The sequence below is a fragment of the Psammomys obesus genome, unplaced genomic scaffold, assembly GCF_907164565.1.
Source record: "Psammomys obesus unplaced genomic scaffold, mPsaObe1.curated_primary_1811, whole genome shotgun sequence".
Lineage (NCBI taxonomy): Eukaryota > Metazoa > Chordata > Mammalia > Rodentia > Muridae > Psammomys > Psammomys obesus.
Window position 1 is genome coordinate 561,419 of NW_026594240.1, and position 23,005 is coordinate 584,423.

Consider the following 23,005-nt stretch of genomic DNA (forward strand, 5'->3'; position numbering starts at 1 on the left):
CAGATCCCCTGGGACTGGAGTTGTGAGCTGCCCTGTGGGTGCTGGGAATTGAGCCAGAGTCCTCTGGAAGAGCAGCCAGTGCTCTCAACCACTGAGCCATCTCTCCAGTCTGGATATCTGGTTGTTTGTCCCTTGTCGATCTGTATTCACTAATCCAATGCCAGCCTTCGCCACAACTTCTGCGTATTTCAGAAACGGCAGGCCTTCTTTCGGAATTACCTTGGTTCTGCCTGCAATTCATTTTGAAATGACTTTGGTCTTTCAGTGTTGCCACAGGCAAGACATTTGACAGTTTGACTAGTCTCAAAGCCTTTAGCGATTACATCTATTGAAGTTGCATCATAAACAGGGCATCCAGTCATCTATTGGTGCTGATCCTGCCTTTAAAAGCCTGCTCACACTGTGGCATTCAGCATTAACATCTTTGAAAGCCAAAGAGCCAATTAATGCTTGCCTAGCTTCTCAATCTGATACTTTACTTACAGCTGACGTCAACCTTTGTGGAAAAAAAAAATTAGTAAAACTTCTACATGGCTTATTCTTTTGTGTGTGTCTGTGCGAGTCTGTGTTGCATCAACTGGCGGCTTTTATTCACATATTCAAATCAGTATGTTTTTCCTGTGGAGAATGGCTTGCTCTCTAATCAGAATATGAAAAACTGAAGACTAACGCAAAATGCGACCATCTGCATTTCGGCTTGTTCTTTTTAATTTTATTTAATTCATTCCTTTAGGACTAACCAGCTTTTTCCACTTTTCTTCCCGCCTCAGATTCCTTCTCAGAGTTCCTGTCTCTGCTGGAAATCCTGCCTATCCTCTCCTGCCTTAGCAATTGGCTCTTCAGCTATTAAACCAGAGGGTGAAAAGGGGTGTTTACAAAATATGATGCAGCCATACGAATAACAATACCAAACTCCAGGGTACAGAGATTAGCATTTGAACAATACAAAGATAACCTTTACGTGGCGTACCAAAAGGCCGCACTAATTGCTCTTCGCACTAAGGCTGGTACACTTAGCGGTGCTGGCAGCAGATTCTGCGAGGTTTCAGGTTCCTGGGAAGCATGTTACCTTATATCCATGTATCATATCCTGCACACAGTTAGCTGGAGCTGGACAGCTCAGCAGGTAAGCGCTCCGGGCTGTTCTTCCAGAGGACCGCGGTTTGGTTGGCCTGCAAACACTGCGATACAAAAATATACGCAAAGGGCGAAGACCGTACGCTGTACTTGCTGGCTGGCAAAGTTGTCTCTTCGGTGTGTCCGCTTACCTGTCCTCCAGGCACTGTTTTCACATGCACCTTAGTGACTGTCAGAGCACAGGCCAGCTCCCGGCCAGGCACCAGGGTTGTCTCGCCAGCGTGACTTGCCAGGGTTTCCCTGCGGCCCAGCCCAGGGCGCAGCTTGTCCCGCTCCCCTCCGAGACGCGCGGCCATAGAGACGCCGGGCGCAGAGCGTAGCCGCGGCGGCACCACGGAGATGCCGCGGAGGCTGGCTAGAGCGGCGGCGGCGCGGCCGGCTTCCTCCCCGGCGCTCCTCCTTCCCAACATGGCGCAGTCGATCAACATCACGGAGCTGAACCTGCCGCAGCTGGAGATGCTCAAGAACCAGCTGGACCAGGTGAGGCGGTGCCCTCGCGGCGGGGGAGGCCCCGGTCCCGAGCCCGCTTCCTCGGGAGCCGCGCTGACCTTTCTTCCTGGCTCTGTAGGAGGTGGAGTTCCTGTCCACGTCCATCGCGCAGCTCAAGGTGGTGCAGACCAAGTATGTGGAAGCCAAGGACTGCCTGAGCGTGCTGAACAAGAGCAACGAGGGTATGGCTGGGCGGGTGAGGGCGCCCGGGGCAGCGGCGCGCGCCCGCCTCCGGCGCTGCGTCCCAACCCGGTTTCCCTTAGAGAAAGCTGTGCGTTATGAAGTGTGTAGCCACACGAGCCCCCTCATGTTGCCGCCTACCGAAAACCAAAATGTGCAAGAGTCCTCTCCCGCCACCTCAGTGTGGACGCTGAGCCCCGTTGGGAGGCCCCCTGAGACCTTCACGTGGGAGCGCCCAGCCTTGCCCAGCTGTCTGTCTTCATTGCTTTCACAGGAAAAGACTTACTGGTCCCCCTGACGAGCTCTGTATCCTTTCCAGCGGGAGATGCTGCTTGTCTTCCTCCTCAGCTTTCCCAAAGGGGAGAGCTTTGATTACGGTCACCCAGTGATGTTAAGTAACGTAAACCGCACCGTTCCCTTGGCCAGTCTTGGATCGGTGTCCACCCAATGTTTTCTATCAGAGTTCAGTGAAGGTTGACGTGTGGTGTCTCTCTTTGCTGTTTGGGATGTTAGTCTACTACGGAGAGAAAGCTGGCGTTCTGCTAACGAAATGGAAACATGGTAGGGTATTGGAATTGGGAAATTGCCCCTTTTCTCGGTTTCAGCGTAATTGCGGCTCATTTCTCAAGTGCTTTCACTGTGAACCCCGGTTGGTCTCATGCTGGCTAGTTTCCCCTAACCCTGGCTTCAGATGTACGTCCCTGGGAAGCTGCATGACGTGGGACATGTCCTCATTGATGTGGGCACTGGCTACTATGTGGAGAAGGTGAGGGGAGGCGGGGCATGTCCCCGGAGGGTGAAGGGAGCTGAAGGGAGGGGCGCAGTGAAGGCCGGCTCTCCTCCTCCCATTCACCTCCAACCTTGCAGACAGCTGAGGATGCCAAGGACTTCTTCAAAAGGAAGATAGACTTCCTTACCAAGCAGATGGAGAAAATCCAACCAGCCCTGCAGGAAAAGCACGCCATGAAACAAGGTAAGCTCTGCCCAGGGTGCCTCGTCATTATATCTACTCTTGTCTGTAAAGTTGTATTTGTCACTGTTTGTGTGGGAGAGAGAAACAGACAGACAGACAGGAGGAGAGAGAGAGAAGGGGAACAGGAATGCCACGGTACCTGTGTAGAGGTTGGAAGAAAATTTTCAGGAATTGGATTTTTCCTTGCATTCTGGGTTCTAGGGATTAAACTTTACCAGCCTTGTGTGGCAAGCACTTTCAGCTGTTAAAGCCATCTCACAGCCCCTTGGGAACCTCCTGACCCTTTCTACCTTCATGGTAAAGAAAAGTCATTGCATAGGGCATGATGGCACACATACAAACGCAAAGAACCTAGAACACGGGTTGTAACAGGAGCTATCCTCTCCAGGGCAAAACCATGTCTCTGCCGGAGGTAGCAGTGCGCACCTGTGAGCCCAGCACTGGGGAGGCAGAGGCAGAGACACACATCTCTGTGTGTCAGAAACAACAAAGAGATGTTTCTGTGTGTCTTTGGTGTCCTGATGTGTCATCTAGATTCTGAGAGTGACGTTTGTAAGGGTCTGAGTACTTGAGAAGAAAAATCTGTTAATGAGTTAGGATAAAAAGCCTGTAAACACAGGGATCTGCTGAGTAAGTGCCAGCAGTTACCACCTAAGCTACATAGAACAGTCCTCTAGGCAGTTTAAAAAGAAAATCTAAGTCCAGTTCAAACCAACTAAATCAGTCTGGAAAGGGCATTATGGGAACCTACTCAAGGAGGCAGTTTTGTTATTAAGCTCCTGATGTTAAAGCCAGGGGAGGGCTGATGGCTTTTTTTTTTATTTTTGTTTACAGACAGAGTCTCATTGAATACTATGAACTAGAGAATAGAATGTAGACTAGACTATACACTAAGAATCTATAGCCTATTCAGGCCTAGAAGTCAAGGCAATCCATGTGCCTCATCTGATTTTTAATTTTTATATTATTGTTGTTATTGTTTTTCAAGACAGCGTTTCTTGTAGCCTTGGCTGCGCTCACAGTGCTCCGCAGTGGTGCTGAGGATGGAATATGGACCTCCACTGTCGTATCGTGCCCTCACATGAGGTGTTTCTGGTTATGGCTAATGTTGTGCACGTTTTTTTATATTCCAGTGCTTAGCATACCGACTGACAACAGTGTAGATTCTAAATCTGTGCGTGTGCGCCCTCCACAGTTTAACTGGCAGTGTTCCTTGGGTTCTCCAGCACACTTCCTGACCAGGCTGTGACTCTTCCTTCTTTTCTCTTAGCTGTCATGGAAATGATGAGCCAGAAGATTCAGCAGCTCACAGCCCTGGGGGCAGCTCAGGCTACTGCCAAGGCCTGAGAGCGAGCCGCGGAAACAAAGCAGAGGAACCCTGTTTCAAGGGGCCTGGGACTTTTTGGGCAGTGGCTGCCTGGTGTCTGGGAAGAGAGGGTCTCGGGTGTGATGTCAATAAATGTGCCAGCTGGGCGAATGGTGGGCGTCTTTTGTTTAAACGTGGCGGTGGTGAGCTGGGGGTGGCCAGAGGGTGTACCCGGGTGAGGGTCCAGCTGGGGCTCTGCGGAGCACGCTCCTTTCCGGTTGCCGTGGGGACGGCTGGCAGGCGGAAGTGAGGATGCGGCCGACGCTTCCGTTTCCGGGGCGTGCTTCCCGGGGAGGGAGGCGCATGGGCCGTCGCTTCCTGCGCGCTGTCCTCCGGCTGTGGCCGCCGCGGTCTGCGCTGCAGGCCCCGCGCCGCATGCTCGGCCCCGAGTCCAGTCCGCCCCCGAAGAGACGCTGCGGCGGCATGGCGCCGGCCCGGATCGGCACGCACGGCGGCACCTTCCACTGCGACGAGGCGCTGGCCTGCGCGCTGCTCCGCCTGCTGCCGGAGTACCGGGTACGGCCGCGCGGGGCCCCCGCGGAGGGCGGGCCGCCCGCGCCCCTGCGGACGCGCAGCCCGCGGCAGCCCGCTCTCTGTGCCTGCAGGACGCGGAGATCGTGCGCACGCGGGACCCCGAGAAACTGGCCTCGTGTGACGTCGTGGTGGACGTGGGTGGCGAGTACAACCCCGAGCGACACCGCTACGACCACCACCAGAGGTGAGCGCGCAGACGGGGCTCGCGGCTCCTGGATCCCGGGCTCGGGTCCCGCCCGGGCCCCGCCGCTGCTCTCCGTTCTCCTGCCCTTGCCACGGGCTGCAGGAGCCTAATGGTTGACAGCCCACTCGCGTGGCCTTCGGCTGTATTTTGTGTGCGTGGGTGTCTGGCCTGCATTCGCGTCTGTGCGCCAAGTGCGTCGGCGCCCACGGAGTCCCCTGGAATCGCAGTTAGCGGGTTGTGAGACACCACGTGGTGTGGGTGACTCCGCCCCCTCCCCCGTGTCATTATCAACCTGACAGTCTAGATTCTGTTGTGACCTGGGAAGTGGGTCCTTGAGGGATTATCCAGGTCGGGCGTGCCCCTGCGCGTGTTTGTGGGTGTCCTGATTGACGTGAGACCGCCCTGCCCGCTGCGGGAGCCGCTGATCCCTGGGCAGCTTGAGTGGAGGAAGCAGGCCCAGCGCTGCGGGCGTGCGCCTGTTCCCACTCTGCTCTAAGTTCTGCCGCCTTCCCTCCCTGACAGGCTGTACCCTGCCAGGTGTTGTGAGCTGAAATAAACCTTCTTTCCCCTAAGCTGATTTTTGTCAGGTGTTTTGCCCCAGCTGCCTCTGTCCCCGGCACGATGGTGCCTTCACCTCAGACACCTGCTCACTCTTCTGTAAGAAATTAGCTTTTCACTTTCCCACCTCCCACAATTTCACAACTCCTTCCAATTTAGGAAAGTTTGTTCCCTACTATTGTGTTTTTTCCAGAAAGAGTTTATATGTAGCCCTGGCTGTCCTGAAATGTCCTCAGATTCACAGAGATCTGCCTGCCTCTGCCTCCCAAGTGCTGGGATTAAGGGTATGCCACCATGCCTGGTTTCTTTTTTATTTTTTAAGTTAATCGCATCTGTATAGAATATGGACAGTCTTTTCTTGTCCTCTTACCCAGGGTCTGCATCCTGTTAGGCATACGTAATCCAGAAGATGCAGGACCAGCAAGGCAGGGTTAAAGGTCGTCATTTGTTAGCTGTTTTGAGCCTGTCCTGGATCACGTAAGACCCACTCTCACCAAGTAGGAAAAGAACTGCAGCGAAGTATGATGTCCTGCACCTTCGCTCTCAGCCCTGGAGACAGAAGCAGGTAGATCTTTGAGTTTGAGGCCAGCCTGGTCTAAGAGTAAGTTCTGGGACAGCCAGGGCTACACAGAGGAAGCCTGTGTACAAAAACAAACATATACAAGAGAATGGGCATAGTTTATAGTCAGACACTTTACACAAGAACTTGAGCATCTAGAGGTTGGGTCCTCGGGGTCCTGGCACACTGGTCCAGTCATCCTGTTTTTTCATCAGGGTCCAAGTTGGCCTGGAATTTAAGATCATTGTGTCAGAGCCTCTCTAGTGGGGATAAAGTGCACATCACCACACCAGTGACCGTGAGCTCTTTGCTCTGTTGTTTGTCCACCTGTCCCTGATGAACTGGACAGAACAGGCTCTAAGGTCTTCATGTGAAAACAAGACCTGACACAGTACGCAGTGAGTCAGTCCTGGCAGGCGGGATGCAGGTGCTGTCGGCGGGGCCCGAGCTGGCGCTGGAGGAAAAGTGCCTTTCACCTCCCTGTCCTGGCAGCACTCCCCACCCTGCCAGGCCCCAAGTCTCCACACGCAAACCCTGGGCTCATGGTCACCGCAGCCCCTTCCTGTGCTCCTCAGGACTTTTGCAGAAACGATGAGCTCCCTGTGCCCTGGGAAGCCATGGCAGACCAAGCTGAGCAGTGCAGGACTTGTCTATCTGCACTTTGGCCGTAAGCTGCTGGCCCAGTTGCTGGGCGCTGGTGAAGAGGACAGCGTGGTGGACACCATCTATGACAAGGTAGGGGCCTGTGGACATCCGTCCCTGCCAGGCTTGCTCGTGATTTCCGAGGTTAAGACCACCCGGCGGGCAGCGGGACGACAGGCTTGGACGTGGCGCTGAAGCAGCAGCCACGAGTTGTGCATCTGGGTTGGCAGGCAGCAGCAGAATAGCACTGAGCCCGGCTTGGTCTCTTGGAACCTCAAAGAACCCCCTCCCCATGACACACTTTCTCCAACAAGGCCATACTCCTAATCCTTCTAAAGTAGTGCCACTACTCCCGGAGGACTAAGCCTTCAAATACAGAAGCCTCTGGGGCCATTAGCATTCAAACCCATCAGGCATCTTTGTTCCTTCAGCCTGTATCCTGAGTTGGGGGCGAGGACTGGGCATCAGTGTCTAGGAAGGGGCTCTTAGTATTTTTTATTTTGAGATAGGTTCTGCCAGTGGTGCTCAGGCTGGTCTTGAACTTATGACAGTATGCTTGCTTCCCCATCTTAAGTGCTGGGAATATAAGTGTACAATACCACACCATTCTAGAGAAGGGCTTTAGAAGCAGCATTTTCCAGTCTTTCTCTGACACACATCAAAGAACAATGACTCCAGGTGTGGTGATGCCCACTTTACCCAACACTGGAGAGGCTTAGACAGGAGGATCTTGAATTCCAGGCTAACTCGGACCCTTCCTCAAAAACGGAATTATTGGGTATCTCTGGGTACATAGCCGAGGCTGCTCACACTCAGGAGACACTGGGCTCAGATCCTGCCTCTGGATGACTCAGGCTGACACGGGAGCTGGTAAGCTCTGCCAGAAAGGAACATGTTACAGACAGGCAAGTCTGAGGCTCAGGCCAAACAGTACCAAGGTCAGCGCTCCTCAGGGTGTTCCCATGGGAATCCCATCCTGCCTCAGCTCACACAGCAGCCCGAGATGCCGGGCAGCTTAGGCTTGCTTCTCCGGTGTCTCCAGACTGTGGGTTAAGAACTTCGGGAGTGGCAAGGCTTTAGAGCCCTGGGATCAGCTTTCGTTTTCAGTGCTAGAGCTGCCGCGCCTAGAGGAGTCCTTCAGGGCTCCCTGAGGTCAGCGCCTTTTGTGCCTATCACACCTGAGCGGCATGGTGCCTGCTTCCTAGGGCCGTTTCTCATCAGTATGTCACTGGCTCTGCCCTAGAATTTGAGGCCTTGTACTGTTTCTTCAGGCAGACGTCGTAATTTATGGTATATCATGACTCCATCTGCGCCTCGCTCTGCTCTTGCTATCAGGCAGCCACTTTCCCGCCTAACTGGGGGGCTAGGCCACCCCCTACCTCACTGATTGCAGTGCGGCCTACTCAGCCGCCTCCTGGCCCAGGGATCCATCCCCGCAGGGTTCTAGGAACTGAAATCCTTGTCCGAAAGGCAGTAGCCAGCTGGAGGTTAAGAGCAGGGGCTGCTCCCACCGAGGGCTATAGTGAAGGAGTGTGTACTTCCGTCCTGTGAAACCTAAGCCACCTTCAGGTGTCAAGTGCCTCTCCCCTGTTGCTGCTTTAGATGTACGAGAACTTCGTGGAGGAGGTGGACGCAGTGGACAACGGGATCCCTCAGTGGGAAGACGGGGAGCCCCGCTATGCCCTCACCACTACCCTGAGTGCCCGGGTTGCTCGGCTCAATCCCACCTGGAACCAGCCCAACCAAGACACTGAGGTAAGAGCCCAGGAAGCCCTAGTCAGAACTGCAGAGGACAAAGCGCAAGAAAGGTTGGTCTGTCCAAGTCCTGTGAAGTAAAATTTAGGCCAGTGCCCAAACGTCTGTGGTTTCCCCGTCCTTCCCAGGCAGGGTTCAGGCGCGCGATGGATCTGGTGCAGGAGGAGTTTCTGCAGAGACTACATTTCTACCAGCATAGCTGGCTGCCAGCTAGGGCCGTGGTAGAGGAGGCCCTGGCCCAGCGATTCAAGGTAGGCCCGGGAGGTGGCTCGCCGCCAGGGCTGGCCTGCACTCTGTCCCCCCACCCTCTTGCTCCTACCCGAACCCTATAGCCACATCCTCTCCCTTTCAGGTGGACACCAGTGGGGAGATAGTGGAGCTCACTAAAGGTGGGTGCCCTTGGAAGGAGCACCTATATCACCTAGAATCTCAGCTGTCCCCCCCAGGGGCCATCTCCTTTGTTGTCTACACTGACCAGGCTGGACAGTGGCGAGTCCAGTGTGTACCCAAGGAGCCTCATTCGTTCCAGAGCCGGTGAGTCCTGTTGTAGGGCACTGTGGTTCGGGTGGTTTCTCCTTCTGAAACTCAGATACCTAGGCCACACAGCGAGGCTCTTCTCTGACAGCTCATACCTTAACCCTTTATACTAATCTACGTTTTACCACATGGCTGGTTACCTGAGCTCAGGCACCAGGCACCCATCTTCCTCACATCATGCTGGCTGCAGCGCCCCACCTGTCTATCCCTGAATCTTCTCTGCCTGCCAGAAGGCCCACCTATTTCCTGCCTCAGCCATAGGACACAGGTTTCTTGGCAGGTGTTGCATCCATACAGGAGTCCCCACAGAACTACCCTACCCTCAGGTCTGTTTAGCATTGTTGGAAGCTGCCACCTGTGTGTGACATGTGCCGTCCTCCTATGAGCCCCTCATGCCTCCATTTGTTCTTACGTAGGTTGCCCCTGCCAGAGCCGTGGCGGGGACTGCGGGATGAGGCCCTGGACCAAGTCAGTGGGATCCCTGGTTGTATCTTCGTCCATGCCAGTGGCTTCATTGGTGGACACCACACCCGAGAGGGTGCCCTGAACATGGCCCGTGCCACTCTTGCCCAGCGCCCAGCACCTGTGCCTCTTGCAAATGCTGCAGTACAATAAAACATGCTCCTCTGACTCAGTTCCTGACCACCAACCTGGGACGCTTCAGACTTGTAAGCGCAGCCTGTCAGGTGCAGAACCCTGGTGCTACCCATCTCCCTACCGGTGTCCTGGCACTCCAGCATGCAACTATCTACAACTCCAGTTCCAGGGCATCCAACACCCCTCTGACCTCCGTGGGGTAGACACACTCGTGGCACACATTCAGCCAACACATAAAGCAGTAAATCCTGAAAAAAACCCTCCCAGGACTAACTTGACCAAATGCACAGCAGCTGGAAAGTGACAGCGGAACCGTAATCGGGTCCTGCTCTGTTTACCCCAGCAGCAGGCTAGGAGAAAATGCAGCCCGCAAACGAATAGAATACACGGCTTTATTTACAGGTGGGAGTGAGGGGAGTGGGGCTGGGCAGGTGGGAGGCCTGGGAGGGGGTCCCAAGGGGCAGAGGTCGGTGATGTCTCAGTAAAGAGTGGCACTTCATGAACAGAGCCTCCGCCTCCAGCTGGGGGCTCCTGGGCCCGGCCAAGAGGAGGACTAAATCTCGGAAACTGAGCATTAACAAAGTACAGAGGGGTGTGGGTGATCCGGCCTGAGGACCAGCACTGCAGAGAACGAGAAAGACCCAAAGTGGCAACCTTGTAGACGCCATGACCCTTGGGCCTTCAGCCAGCCTGAGGACAGCTTCACACCGACACGTGCACACAGCCTCGCCCTGCCTACTCACCACACTGAGCAAGGCCCCCTTGTTGAAGGAAGGATGGAAAGTGATGAGCTGAGCCTGGGCTCCGGGTTCCCCCTGAATAATGCCACTATGGCAAAAAGAGGAAGAGGTAAGAAGCCAGCGAAGGCAGGGAGTTTGTGCAGGTGTGAGATGCTGTGGAGCTCAGAGCCAGAGCTCTGCTCTGCACTTACCAGGGAAGTAACTCAAACACGGGGCTGTTCCGAGTTCGGAAAAGGAGGATAACAGGGTTCCCATCCTGTACCCGTGGGTTTCCTGTAAGAAATGGTCAGCTAGCACAGGAACACTGGGCCCAGAAGGCAAGGCAATGAACAGGCGCCCTGATGCTACCAAAATCTATTAGGCTGTGGCTCAAGAAAGGCCCTCTCTAGTTGGGTGTAATGGCCTTTAAAGGCAGAGGTGGGCAGGCTTGTGAGTTCCAGGACAGCCACATCTCAGATCTTTTCTCAGAGACATTTTCTTTATTCCTACCTTTCATGAGCACAGCCAGACGCTCTCCACTGGGGTCCCAAACCATGGAGTGGGCCTCCCCTCCGAGCCTGTGATAGAAGGACGGGGCAGTCAGTGTCTGTCCCACTCATCACTCCTGCCACGGCCACTCCAACTCACCTCTCCTCTCCATCTGGGGTCTGTATTGTTGTCTCAGAAAGATCGGCCACGATTGTTGCTGATGCTGCACCTCCAACATGGCCCTCCTCTGTTCCTGTCGGGGCAGTCTCCTGGCTTCTGTACCCCATCCCTCAGTGCAGCCCACAGGGCGCTGTCCCGCCCGCCCCAGCCTGTGGTCTGAAGTCTTAACTCACCACTTCGACCTGGGAAAGACAGGGAGTAAATCAGCGCCTCCCCCAGGACTGTGAACAGCAGTCGCTCTCCATCCGGACTCCAGCAGCCAGTCTAGGGGCAAAGGAAACGACAGGAAGGCCTGCAGGAGGGCTACGTCAGGAGGGAGAGCAGAGAGGGGAGCCATGCACGGGGCACCCAGGCCCGTCAGAGTTCCCTCCTCAGCCCTTCTTACCTGACAGCGCCCCGAGAGAGTTGGCCACCTCTCACAAGTCCACATCTGGGCCTCCCAGACTCTGAGCCAGAGACAACAACACAGGCTCAGGCTCCAAGTTCACAGTCACAAGGTCGAGTCCAGAAGCCAAGCGCCTTTGTCTCAGTTCTTGGCCTCCCCAGCTTTCACCCACTCACCGGAAAACAGCTGATGGCGTAGTAGCCAGGACTTTGCTGCCATCTGGGGACCACACCAAGTTGGTGACCCCTCCTCCTCGGAACCAAGGAAGGGGCACACAGATTTCTGTTGAGACATCCCATACCTGAGAGAGGGAAGTGATAGAAGGACGGGGCAGTCAGTGTCTGTCCTCCAAACACTACCAACCAGCTCACGGTGGGCTACCCTCTTCCACACAAAGGCCCAGAGAAGGGGAAGCAGCAAGACAGAGTGCTCAGCGTGAGGACATGGGTTCATGAGTACACAAGAGTTGGCAGTTTCAACCTGAGGAGTCCAGATGAAACTCCTCCATCATATAAAACAGACAAAGAAGGCTCAGCACTGAGGGTGGGCCCAACTCACCAGAATAGCAGCATCCACCGGTGAGGCAGAGAGTAGCCGTCCCCCATTGGGGGCCCAAGCCAAGCTGGTGACTGGTGCGTGCCCAGGGTGAGACAGCACCTGGGCGCAGCCAGAGGAGGGTCTGCAGGAATAAACAAAAGGGGCAGAGGGGAAGATGGCGAACAAGCGTGTCAAGGGGGTAAAGAAAGGGAGAGCGGCGAAGAGCGCTTGCTGTTTTCCCAGAGGGTGGTCTGGCTCCCAGCACTCACTGCACCTGGCTCGCAACCGCCTGTGACTCCAGGGTCTCAATGCCCTCTTCTCTCTGCTAGCACCCAGACAACACAGAAGTAAAATGCAAAGCCCCATCATGATTCCATTTCCTTGCTTTGCTGGACGCCCTAATTCATGGCCTCTCATGTCAACCCACACTGGCAAAAACGAAGGCTTCTGGTGGAGGTTAAAGGAAGTCTATGGAGAACCTGGGTTTGCGGGGCAGGAGCCAGGGTAAGGCAGAAGATGCTCCCGCCAGGTAGGCCTCAACGGGGCTGTGCTGAGAGTGAAGTCCACACCGACCGGGCTGGAGCCACCTCACATGACCTCAAACACCCACCTCTGCTCCTCTTCTCACCCAGCGCCCTAACTGCCTTTGCCAGAGCATCCTCCATGCGCCCACAGCCTTCTACTTGCCACAAAGAGCCGCATGGGCCCCTTCCATCCCCGGGTGCACATCCCCTAACAGTACCTGCTGTGTGCTCTTCAGTGCTGCGTCAGAGCCGGCGCCCTGCCTCTTCCCTCTCCACTTTAACTCTTGAAGCCCTTGTCACTGACACGTGACTCAACTGTACAGTGAATGACAACTGTCCTTTCAAGTCAGCTCAGAGCTCAACTTACCTAGGAGCTCCCTGTCCCCGTAGCCTGTTCACCAGCCCTCTTTAAACACACACTGGGACTGCTTATGTGGCACTGTGCCCAGCCTTGACTTCCACTACTGTAAATACTGCTATAAAAGTTCAATCTTCAGAACCCACGGAGCAAGGATAGCACAACTCCCAAATTTTGTTTTCTAGGCTTGAAGTGGAGGCACACACCTTTAATCCCAGCACTCAGGAGGCACAGGCAGATGAGTCTCTGAGTTCAAGGCCACTGTGGTCTACAGAGTGCGTTCCAGGACAGCCAGGGCTACACAGAGAAACCCTGTCTCTAAACCAAAACTGAACCAAAGTTGTTCTCTGACCATCGGATGAAAGGAGGCACACACACATAATACATTTTGAAACATTTTTTTTAATTTGAAAAGGGCAACCCAGGGCCAGAGAGATGGCTCAGCAGTTAGAATATGTACCTTTTTCCCAAAGGCCCCAAGTTTGACCGCAGCAAGTGCTTCAGGCGGCTCACTGTCTATAACTCCAGCAGACAGGAGTCACTGGATCCACTGCCTCCAGCCTCAGGGGCAGGTGCTTCTGTGCACACACAGGCACGCGCGCGCACACGCACACACGCACACGATTGAAAGAAGTCTTTCACTGTTTTATGTGTGTGGCTGTTTTGCATGCCTGCATGTCAGTGCTCAGATGCTTGCGGTGCCAAGAATGGCCAGAAGAGGGCATCAGGTCCCCAAACTTCTTATCCCCGTGGAGAATAGCCATCTCCACATTTCTAAAATAACATTTTAAAGGGTAGCCTGTTTTTTGTTTTGTTTTTTGTAGCATCCTTGCTGCAAGAATTGTTTATCTACTTCTCAATCAAACTTTTCTGGCTTCTCCTTTAAAAAAAAAAAATCCAATTTTCTAGGAAAGGGCCTGGACAGATGGCTAAGTGGTTAAGGGCACTGGCCGCTCTTCCAGATCCAGGTCCACTTCCCAGCAACCACACGGTGGCTCACAACTGTCTGTAACTACAGCCCCAGGAGCACCGTCCTCTCTGGCCTCGTTAGGCACGCATGCACATGGTATTCAGACATACAAAATTTAAAAAATAAACCTCACTTTGTAAAAAGTTCTCAGGAGAAGCTGGGTGTGTGGTATACTCCTAAGATCTTTTCACTTGGGAAGCAGGTGGATCTCTGTGAGTTCAAGGCCAGCCTGGTCTACAAAGCAAGTCCGGGACAGCCAAGGCTACACAGAGAAACCCTGTCTTAGAAAAAAAAATCATTAGAAAAGAAAAGAGTTCAAGGCCAGCCAACCCTACCTATACTGAAGTTTGAGGTCAGTGTTGCCTAATTAAACCCTGTTTCCACACATGACTCAGTGCTACCACAGCTCCAAAGCTCTGTGCCTTTCTATACAACTAAATGATTACAACAAAAAGCAACTCAAGAGAGAATAGTAACAAAAAGAAGACAGGGCATCAACAGAAACACTTGTTAGATCCACGTAATTTCTAATCTTAGCTAACAGAAATGGACAGCAGGGCAGTGGTGGCTCCCACAATTAATCCCAGCACTCAGGAACAGGGCCATTTGGATGGCCGAGTTCCAGGCCAGCTTGTCTGCAGAGTGAGTTCCAGGACAGCCAGGGCTACACAGAGAAAGCCTGTCTCAAGAAGAATTAAAAAGCAACGGAGGGCACCAGCTTTGCTCTCCGAGAAGCTGACGGGGTGGCACAGGATGCTGACACAGCCACTGAATTGAGGGTATACCGAAACACACCAGGCATGGTGGTCCACCCTTCAATCCCAGCACAGAGGAGGCAGGTCAAGGCAGGTCAGGCTCTGTGAGCGCAAGACTAGCCTGGTCCACAAAGCACGTTCTAGGCCAATCAGGACTACATAGAGAGATCATGTCAAAAAAAAAAGTATACTGAAACTTAGTAATTTTATAACTTCTCTATAAAGACTAAGCTAAAATAGGGCTGGCAGGGGAGGAAGAGAGAAAGAAAAATGGAGGAGGGGCACAGACAGATGGCACTAAAACCTTAAGACCTGAGGTCAACCAATCCCAGGGAACCACGGAGGACAGAGGGACCAACTCCTCAGAGTGTCGTATGGCCTCACACTGGAGCTATGGCACGTGTTCCCACAGACACTGAATGAATGTATTTGTCCTTTTTTTAAAGACAGTTTCTTTGTGTAACAGTTCTGGCTGTCCTGAAACTCCCTTTGTAGACCAGGCTGGCCTTGAACTCACAGAGATCACCTGCCTCTGCCTCCCAATGCTGGGACTAACGGTGTGTGCCACCATGAGCAAAAACAATTTACTGTTGCAAACCTCCCTTTCCTCCACTACCACCAACCACTCCCGCCCCTCTCTGAGCTGTTCTCAGGTGTCATTCTGTAGCCCAGGGCAGCCGCGGCCTTCTGGGCTGAGGCGGCCCTGTCGCCTCCGACCCCGAGGGGCTGCGGCTGCAGGGGATGCGCAATGCTACCCTTGGCTCTTCCACACCTTACGCTGGCCAAAACGTTTTCTTGGCTCTTGTTTTTATTATTTATTTATTTTTGGGAGGGCAGTGTTTCCAGACGGGATCCCTCCGGTGTGTAGCCATGGTGTCCTGTCCCGCACTCAGGAATCAAGTGCACCACCAGCACTTGAGGACTGTTCCAGTTTTAGTTTCTGCTCGGGTCTGTGCCCGCTCCTTGTCGTACTTGGCACCCTAACAGCTTGCCACCACAGATATGTCCTGCCATGCTCCCAGAGACGTCTAAGTCCCTCTGTCCAGACAGAGCATCCTAGGACCCCGCCTGACCTTAGGTCTGCCCCTCCAACAGCCCTGGGGAAGTGCTGTGAGGAGGTAACTTGCAGGCCCCCATGGGCCCCTGGCATGACCCTCACCAAGGTCAGGCCAGGCTGCCAGGACTCACCTTGTGGATAAGGAGGTGGGGTCCAGGGTCCAGATGAGAATACAGCTCTGGCATGCCACAGCCAAGATGGAGGCACTGAGGGGCTTCCAGGCCAGGGCTGCGACATTCCGCTGCAGACGATGCTTCAGGGAAGGAACGATGGTGCTAAGGTAAAAAGGTAGGAACTGAGTCAAAGCAGGGACACTGAGCTCAGAAAACCCGAGTCCAATCAGAAGATTAAACAAGAGGCTGGAGAGATGGCTCAGTGGTTAACAGCACTGGCTGCTCTTCCAAAGGGTGTGGGTTCAGTTCCCAGCACATACATGCGAGTTCTTACAGCTCCCAACTGTTTGTAACTCCAATTCCAAGGATTATGTTGCCCTCTTCTGGCCTCCACAGGTACTGCATGCAGCCATACATGCAGACAAAACACTCAAACATAAACAAGACAATTTTTAAAAATTTTAAAGGCGGCAAACAGGCTGCAAGTGATGGTGCACGCCTTTAATCCCAGCCCTCAGGAGGCAGGTGCAGGAAGATCTCTGAATCTGAGACCAGCCTGGTCTACCAACTGCCAGGGCTACACAGAGAAACCCTGTCTCAAAAAAAAAGAAAAAGAAAGAAAGAAAGAAACTGGAGATGGCTCAGGAGTTAAGAGCACCGACTGCTCCTCTAGAGGAGCCAGGTTCAAGTCCTAACACCTATATGGCAGCTCACAAATGCCCGTAACTCCCCCGCATGCACATGGTGTACATATATGTTCATGCAGGCAAAACACCCAGACGCGATAAACAAGGGAGAAGGCAGCCCCGGTAGGGGCTGGTCGAGAGCACAGATATTTTAAGACAGAGCAGAAGGTAAAGGCCAGGTGCACACCGGGCGTCCTGGTGCACGTCTTTAATCCCAGCGGTCGGGAGGCAGAGACAGGTGCAGCCGAGTTTGCGGCCAGCAGAGACTGTCTCAGAAAACCCCTCAGCGGTAGGAAGGCCACGTGGCCTGAACCTGCCCTCCGCCCGCCCACGCACCTGCTGGCGTTGTACACGCGGATGGAGTCGTCCAGCAGAGCCACTGCAAACTTGTTGGTGTGCGGATGCCACGCAAAGACGCGGAGGCAGCAGCTAGCCCTGCAGGGAAGCACAAGGCCCACCACGGCCCGCGGCTCAGCCTCTCCCACTCGGGAAAGGGCCTTCAGGCTTGCTTTATCGTTCGGGGGTGGGGGGTGGGGGGCGGGGGTAGCAACATGGGAGGAAAGGGCGGCCTTCATCTCGAAGCTTGAATTCCATCCAGGAAGCCAAGGGCTGACACAGTCAGGCTGTGGCTACTGCCTCGTTTTTTCTTTCTTTCTGGAGGGTGTGGTGGGGTAATTAGGTTCGAGGGCTTTTTGTTTTGTTTTTGAAAGTGTCTTACTATGTATGTTTAGCTGTCCATAAATCACCATATTGACCAGGCTGGCCTCTACCTCAGAGATCCGCCTGTCTCTGCCTCCCCCAGTGCTGGGATCACAGGTGGGCACCACCGTACCGGGCTCAGTCTGACTTCTTACAGCACCCAGGACCAGTAAGCTGGGCCTTCCCACATCACCATTAACAAGGGCACACCCGCACAGACCTGCCCACAGGTTTCCCCTTTCCAAATGACACTAGTCTGTGTCAAGCTGACATAAAATCCGCAGAAGGAGGTGGGAGGGGGGACAGCATGGAGAGTGGAGGCTCAGCCTTGACGGCTCTCTCCTCAGAGCACCCTTCCCAGCTCAGAACTTGCCCCTCGGTCACCAGAGCTTATGCACTCACCAGTTAGTTACTTGGGAAAATTCAGAGATCAGATCTTCACTCCTGAGCTGAAAGAACAGCAGAAGACAGGAAAGGAGCTTACCTATTCAGCACCCCCACCTTCTGGGTCCAGCCACAAAGGAAAGGGGGGGGGTCAAACTTACAGACAGGTGTGGGAACAGGGAGCCGTGCAGGGAGGAGGCGCATCGGCAGACGGCCAGGGCCCAGCTGCAGGCTGTCTTCACCCATTCAAACACTGTGGTGTCAAAGAGACTGGGTACAGCGCTCACCGCGCTGGCACTGGTCATACCCTTAGATGAAGAGTGTCAAAACTCTTCAGCCCTGGGCCAGCAATGAATGGGTTTGGATACCAGAACCCACTCTGGGTGAGTAACGGAAAATGTGGAGAAGGGCAGGCTAACAAGAAGAGGGGCCACAGAGAATACTTACCTTCTTCCTCTGAATTTGCAATTTCATTCAGGACTCCAAAAAGGCCCATATCCCGCCTCACGGGGAGAAAAAGATAAAGAATTACTCTATCCTGTCGTAAGCCCTAACAGGTTTCATTTATTCAACAAACATACATTAAAGAGGGTTGGGGTGTGTTGGGCTCAGTAGGTAGAGTACCTGCCTAGCGTGAATAAAGCCCTGGGTTCAAGCCCTACCAGCACATAAAATCAGATGTGGTAGCACAGGTGTGTGACCCCAACACTGAGAAGGTATCTGGGAGGATTACAAGTTCAAGACCCTGAGCAACAGAGGGAGAATGAGGCCAGCTTGGGCTATATGAGGCATTACCTCATTATTTTAATAGAGAAAAAAAGGAAGCCAGATAGTGGTGGCTCACACCTCTAATCCTAGCACTTGGGAGGCAGAGGTTGGAGGGTCTCTATTTCAGGCCAGCCTGGTCTAGTTCCAGGTCAACCAGAGCTGTTATGCAGAGAAACCTTGTCTCAAAAACCCAGAAAATTTTAAAAAGAAACAACTTAAGGGCTTCTCAGAAAAAAACAAACAAAAAACTGAAGTAGCCTGAATTTGTGGGAGACGGGAGAGACGAATTCAAGAAACATAGGAAGCAAATACACATATCTGTGGAACAGTTAAGGTATGAGTGAGCCCAAGAGTAACATTCTGAGAAACATGTGGCGGTGATTCCATCAGCAAATACGTCTATAGAGTGTGAGGCCCTGGGCCTGCTGTTTCCACAGTCCACTTGCCACAACCCTATTGCCCAGTGTCTTTTTGGTTTGGTTGTTTCTGAGAGAGTCTCATGGAGTCCCTGCTGGGCTCAGCCTTGCTACGTAGTCAGGAATGACCACAAGCTTTGACCCTCCTGCCTGGTGTTGAGATTACCAGCACCACTCCCCATTTCCTGTGGTGCTAGTGACTGAGCTCAAGGCTTCCTGCATGCCAGGCAAGCACTCAACTGAGCTCCCTCCCAAGTCATGCATGACAACTTTAATAAAAGAGGATTGGCAACAACTCACAAAGTAACAAATGGACACAACTGATGAACCCAGCAACCCAGGGACCCTGCTGACATAATGGTGACAGCAGACATACCAAGGGATTAGTATGTGCCAGAAATGCCTCTAAGTGCTCCTACATCTATTCAGTCACCACACTGTAAAAGGGCTGTTTGAGGACACAGTCATTAAGTAACGTTTCCAAGGCTACACAGCTGAAAATGATAGTCAGAAACGAGGTAACACTGCTTCAACTCCTAATCCAGGTGGACCAATACAACCTTTTCCTAACTGTCCTGAGCTTCAGATAAAAGCCCAGGATGAGTAGTGCATGGCCTAAGATGGGTGCTGGGAGCGGGTCTGTAAAGCCGAGCCAAGCCTGAGGGATAAACGAAGCGTCAGGTAAAGCCTTCACTTCTCAATAGGGGCGGATCATCTGATATGGTCTGGGGTAATATGAAGACACAGATATTAATATTAAGCAGCCTTCTCAAGAGCAGCCCAAAGCAGAGGCGTAGTGACGCCATTCGTCCAGGCTCTGGAGACCTCGGCCTGGGCAACGCTTTGCCATGCCTCACCATACATTGATGCACCTCTTCCAGACTTGCTCCCGGTGCTGGATGAAGGCAGTCCTTGTACCATGGTCCAGCCTCCCAGGGGCTTTCAGGGGATCCTTGGTCAGGTGTAGCACAGGAAGATTGATCCACTATACCTCAGAAATGGGCAAGGGAGACAGTCAGTGTCCTCCCCAGATTTCACCAGCACTCCCAGCCATCTCCAAACTTTGGCTGGACTAGACAGAACGGACACGGCCCCATTTCCCATATCCGCAAATGTAACACTTGTGGGGCAGAAAAAAACAACTTTTGGCCCTTATCTGCAAACCCCAATCGTTTTTCACAGGGCTGACATTGGGAAAGACCTGACGGAGAGCATCCTCCATCTTCTCTCTACCTCTTCTGGAGCCTCCTCGCATGCCCCGGCATCCCTTCCAAGCCAACACCAGCCCTAAAGCACAGTTCGTTCTCTCTACTCTCGCGTGGGCAAGCCGTCTCCAACCTCCGAGCCCCGCCGCGCCGCCCCTGCTGAGCCCCACTTTGCGCGGAGCCTCGCTGCACCCCCACCCGGACCACCTGGCCCCGGAAGTCGGGAGGCGGGCTCTCGTAGCTGTCGCCGGTCACCAGCTCGTTGTTGTGCTCGTACAGGGTGACCTGGCCCCTCGGCGGCGGCGGGGGAAACAAGCCCAGGGAGCACATCGCGCCCGTCCGGAGCCGTAAGGAGCGGACAGGCTGCCCCGACGCTCCGTTCCCGGGCTAGATTCGTACGCGGACGGGAGGCCGCGAGGGACAAACGGCTGCGCGAAGCTCAGCGGAAGTGCAGTGGGGCGGACTTCCGGAACTTCCCGGCGCGCCCCCTTGCGGACGCAGCGGGCACGGCGCTGACGCGTCCAAGGGCCAGCCTGTGCTCAAGCGGCCCGCGGTTTGGTTTTGGTTTGTTTCCCGGAGGACTACTGTTTTTTCCAACTCCGAATCCCCAGCAACGGCTCCCACTCACTTACTTAGTGCGGAAAAAGCCAAAAATAAGCCAGGTTTAGGAAAGTACCTAATTAAACTGCCCAGCGGCCGTGAATAGCCCTCAGGAAAATACAGACTGTCATCCTGTCACTGCAAGGACTTTAGCAGACAGTGCTGAGCCTGCTGAACCCAGAGCCACAGACGGGGGAAGGAGTCCTCAAAGAGAAAGACGACACTGGAAAAACAGCATTTCCTGCGCCCATTACTATAAGCGCTTTCATTAATCCTTACAAAAACCCCTGACATGCACCGTTGACCTGCGCAGCGAGGGACACAGGTTGAACCTGAGAATGCACAAACCACACCCTGGCAGGGTAGGTTGGCCCGAGTCTGTTAATGCCTGCAGGATGTGGCGATGGGGAGAAGGGGGAACAAGGTCAGTGTGGGCTACGCACCTGGAAATCTCAGTGACTCCTGCCTGTAATCCCAGCACAGGGCAGGTGGACGTGGAGGAGCCAGAGTTCAAGGTCCATTTCATAGTTCTCTTCCAGCTTGAAATGCATACCATTTTGCCTTTGTTTTGTTTGGGCTTTGCTTCCTCGCTCTGAGGCAGGGCTTTGCTATGTTGATCTGACTGGACTGGAACTTCCTATATGGAGCTGCCTAGTCTCAAACTCAGATCTGCCCACCTCTATCTCCCAAGTGCTTAGATTAAAGATGTACCACTATGCCCTCCTGAGACCCTGTGGGGTGGGGGAAAGGGAGGGAGGGAGAGAGAGATCTAGAGAAGAATGGGAGGTGAGATAATTGGTTACTCTTGTCAACTTGATTCTGATCAATGGTTCTAATCAGTCTGAATATTGGGAGGGAAGTGGTGAGCCTGTGAGCCTCACAGGAATAGCACCCTCAGAGGGTGCACCTGGGCCTGGCTCCTCCCCGTGATACCCTCCCTCTGCTTCCTGGCCACTAGGAATACGCAACCGTTTCCACCTGCTCCTGCTACCCCATCCTACTCTACCTTATGAATATGTTTCCACCTGCTCCTGCTACCCCATCTGACTCTACCTTATGAATATGTTTCCACCTGCTCCTGCCGTGGCACCTACCTCATCTGAAGCCCAAAAAATGATTCACCTAACCTTTAAACCTCTGAAGCCAAGTCTGACTTTCCTCCTTTAAAGTATTTTTTATCAGCCAGGTATAGGGGTGCATGACTTTAATCCCAGCACTCAGGGAGGCAGAGGGAGGGAGATGGATGTGAGTTCAAGGCTAGTCTGGCCTACAAAATGACTACTCAGAGAAACTGTCTTGAAAAACAAAAGATTTTGCTGAGGGGCATGGCGCTGCTGTATGCGTGCCTAGGGCGCCAACACTGTTGTTTTTAATGTGTATTCCTGTTTTTCCCGTCCGGGGCGATGTGGGCCACACGCAGGGAGTGTCCACAGAGGCCAGTGGAGGGCCTGGAGTTGCCGGTTGTGAACCCATCCTGTAGACGCTGGAAAAGGAACCAGGCTCCTCTGCGGGAGCAGTAAGTCTCTTAGCTGTTCCTCCAGCCCCAAAGAACTTTTTTTTGAAGACAGGGTTTCTCTGTGTAGCCCTGGCCTCAAACTCTCGGAGATCCGCCTGTCTCAACCCCCTGAGTGCTGAGAGAAAAATTCAAAGCTGGAGGCTGGAGAGACGGCTCAGAGGTCAAGAGCACTGTCTGTTCTTCCAGAGGACCTGAGTTCAGTTCCACATGGTGGCTTACAACCATCTATAGTGAGATCTGGTGCTCTCTGCTGGCCACAGGCACACAGGCAGGCAGAACACTATAAATAATAATAAACAAGTTAAAGCTGTGTTCAGCTCAGGCCCCACAGCCCGTCCTTCTAGCCTCCCTGAAGAGTGGTGAGGGCAATAACAGAATTCTGTTTCTGGTGCCCTGTGCTTCTGTGTCTGTCTTGCCTTTCTATATAAACGGTCCTTCCAGAGATGTTGCCAGGTCCGAGGATAAAGATATTCAGAGGGTACCTGAAGTACACTTTCTGAGGAAAGCTTTGCCGCTGTTTTTGATCTATTCACTGGGACAGCAACTCACACAGCTCTGCCTTCCTCTCTCTGAGTGCTGGGATCAGAGTCATGTGCTACCATGCTGGACTTGCCTCTAACCTTGTACTCCTCAAATGTTAAGGGATGTGGGAGTCACCTGAGATTTTCTGTTTTTTTTAATTTTTAATAAATTTGCTGGTGGAGCTGAAGTGGCTCAGCAGTTAAGAGCATTTGGGGCTCTTCTAGAGGACTGGCATTCTGTTCCAGAATTTCCATCAGGCAGCTCACAGCCTCCTGGAACTCTACTCCAAAGGATTCAACACGAAAAATAAAACTAAATGAATCTTTAAAAACTTTGCTGGGCATGATAGCACATGCCCTTAATTCTAACACTCAAGAGGCAGAGGCAGGGGGATTGCTGTGACTTTGAGGTCAGCTTCATGTACATATCCAGTTTCAGAACACCCAGGGCGACATAGATCATTTCTCAAAAAAAAAAAAAAAAAAAAAAAGAAAAAAATTTTTTTTTTTTCTTTTGGGGGGGGGGGGGGGGGGGGGGGGAAGTTGATTGATTGCATGCAGAAGAGGGAGTAGGATCCCTGAAAGTGGAGTTGCAGCCTTGGTATTGGCTCT

At 53.3% G+C, this 23,005-nt stretch overlaps 3 protein-coding genes across 5 annotated transcripts; 2 read left to right on the forward strand and 1 right to left on the reverse strand.

Annotated features, from left to right (window-relative positions):
* Positions 1-1,493: 1,493 nt before the first annotated feature.
* On the forward strand, positions 1,494-4,256 carry Pfdn5 (prefoldin subunit 5). Its single transcript, XM_055618270.1, has 6 exons — positions 1,494-1,617; positions 1,706-1,808; positions 2,081-2,112; positions 2,498-2,572; positions 2,674-2,779; positions 4,050-4,256. The coding sequence occupies exons 1-6, from the start codon at positions 1,546-1,548 to the stop codon at positions 4,124-4,126; spliced, it is 465 nt and encodes a 154-aa protein (XP_055474245.1). The 5' UTR covers positions 1,494-1,545; the 3' UTR covers positions 4,127-4,256.
* A 126-nt stretch (positions 4,257-4,382) lies between these two features.
* Positions 4,383-9,548, forward strand: Myg1 (MYG1 exonuclease). Its single transcript, XM_055618269.1, has 7 exons — positions 4,383-4,661; positions 4,751-4,863; positions 6,556-6,715; positions 8,225-8,377; positions 8,506-8,628; positions 8,730-8,911; positions 9,331-9,548. Exons 1-7 carry the CDS (start codon positions 4,398-4,400, stop codon positions 9,527-9,529), a joined length of 1,194 nt encoding a protein of 397 aa, XP_055474244.1. The 5' UTR covers positions 4,383-4,397; the 3' UTR covers positions 9,530-9,548.
* Positions 9,549-9,889: 341 nt separating this feature from the next.
* Aaas (aladin WD repeat nucleoporin) lies at positions 9,890-20,844 on the reverse strand. Of its 3 annotated transcripts, none has more exons than XM_055618241.1 (16): positions 20,800-20,844; positions 19,409-19,536; positions 17,815-17,870; positions 17,529-17,620; positions 17,386-17,432; positions 16,621-16,719; positions 15,617-15,760; positions 11,843-11,963; positions 11,461-11,585; positions 11,285-11,345; positions 11,073-11,163; positions 10,879-10,972; positions 10,741-10,808; positions 10,443-10,524; positions 10,255-10,339; positions 9,890-10,132 (listed from the first exon to the last, which is right to left on the reverse strand). In XM_055618241.1, the coding sequence occupies exons 3-16, from the start codon at positions 17,861-17,863 to the stop codon at positions 9,908-9,910; spliced, it is 1,383 nt and encodes a 460-aa protein (XP_055474216.1). In that variant the 5' UTR covers positions 17,864-17,870; positions 19,409-19,536; positions 20,800-20,844; the 3' UTR covers positions 9,890-9,907. The 3 variants fall into 3 exon arrangements, with proteins under 3 accessions (XP_055474216.1, XP_055474215.1, XP_055474214.1); XM_055618240.1 differs by lacking the exon at positions 20,800-20,844 and adding an exon at positions 19,964-20,204 and having other exon boundaries at positions 10,879-10,966; XM_055618239.1 differs by lacking the exon at positions 20,800-20,844 and adding an exon at positions 19,964-20,204.
* Between the last annotated feature and the right edge of the window lie 2,161 nt (positions 20,845-23,005).

Coding starts and splice junctions, on each gene's coding strand:
- Myg1 (XM_055618269.1), top strand. CDS start 4,398: ATGCGGCCGACGCTTCCGTTTCCGGGGCGTGCTTCCCGGGGAGGGAGG. Junction 8,378..8,505: donor AGCCCAACCAAGACACTGAG/GTAAGAGCCCAG, acceptor CGTCCTTCCCAG/GCAGGGTTCAGGCGCGCGAT. Junction 8,912..9,330: donor CCTCATTCGTTCCAGAGCCG/GTGAGTCCTGTT, acceptor GTTCTTACGTAG/GTTGCCCCTGCCAGAGCCGT.
- Aaas (XM_055618239.1), bottom strand. CDS start 20,086: ATGTGCTCCCTGGGCTTGTTTCCCCCGCCGCCGCCGAGGGGCCAGGTC. Junction 17,871..19,408: donor AAGAGGTGCATCAATGTATG/GTGAGGCATGGC, acceptor TCTCCCCGTGAG/GCGGGATATGGGCCTTTTTG. Junction 10,973..11,072: donor GTCTTTCCCAGGTCGAAGTG/GTGAGTTAAGAC, acceptor CTGCCCCGACAG/GAACAGAGGAGGGCCATGTT.
- Pfdn5 (XM_055618270.1), top strand. CDS start 1,546: ATGGCGCAGTCGATCAACATCACGGAGCTGAACCTGCCGCAGCTGGAG. Junction 1,809..2,080: donor GCTGAACAAGAGCAACGAGG/GTATGGCTGGGC, acceptor TTGCTTTCACAG/GAAAAGACTTACTGGTCCCC. Junction 2,113..2,497: donor TGGTCCCCCTGACGAGCTCT/GTATCCTTTCCA, acceptor CCCTGGCTTCAG/ATGTACGTCCCTGGGAAGCT.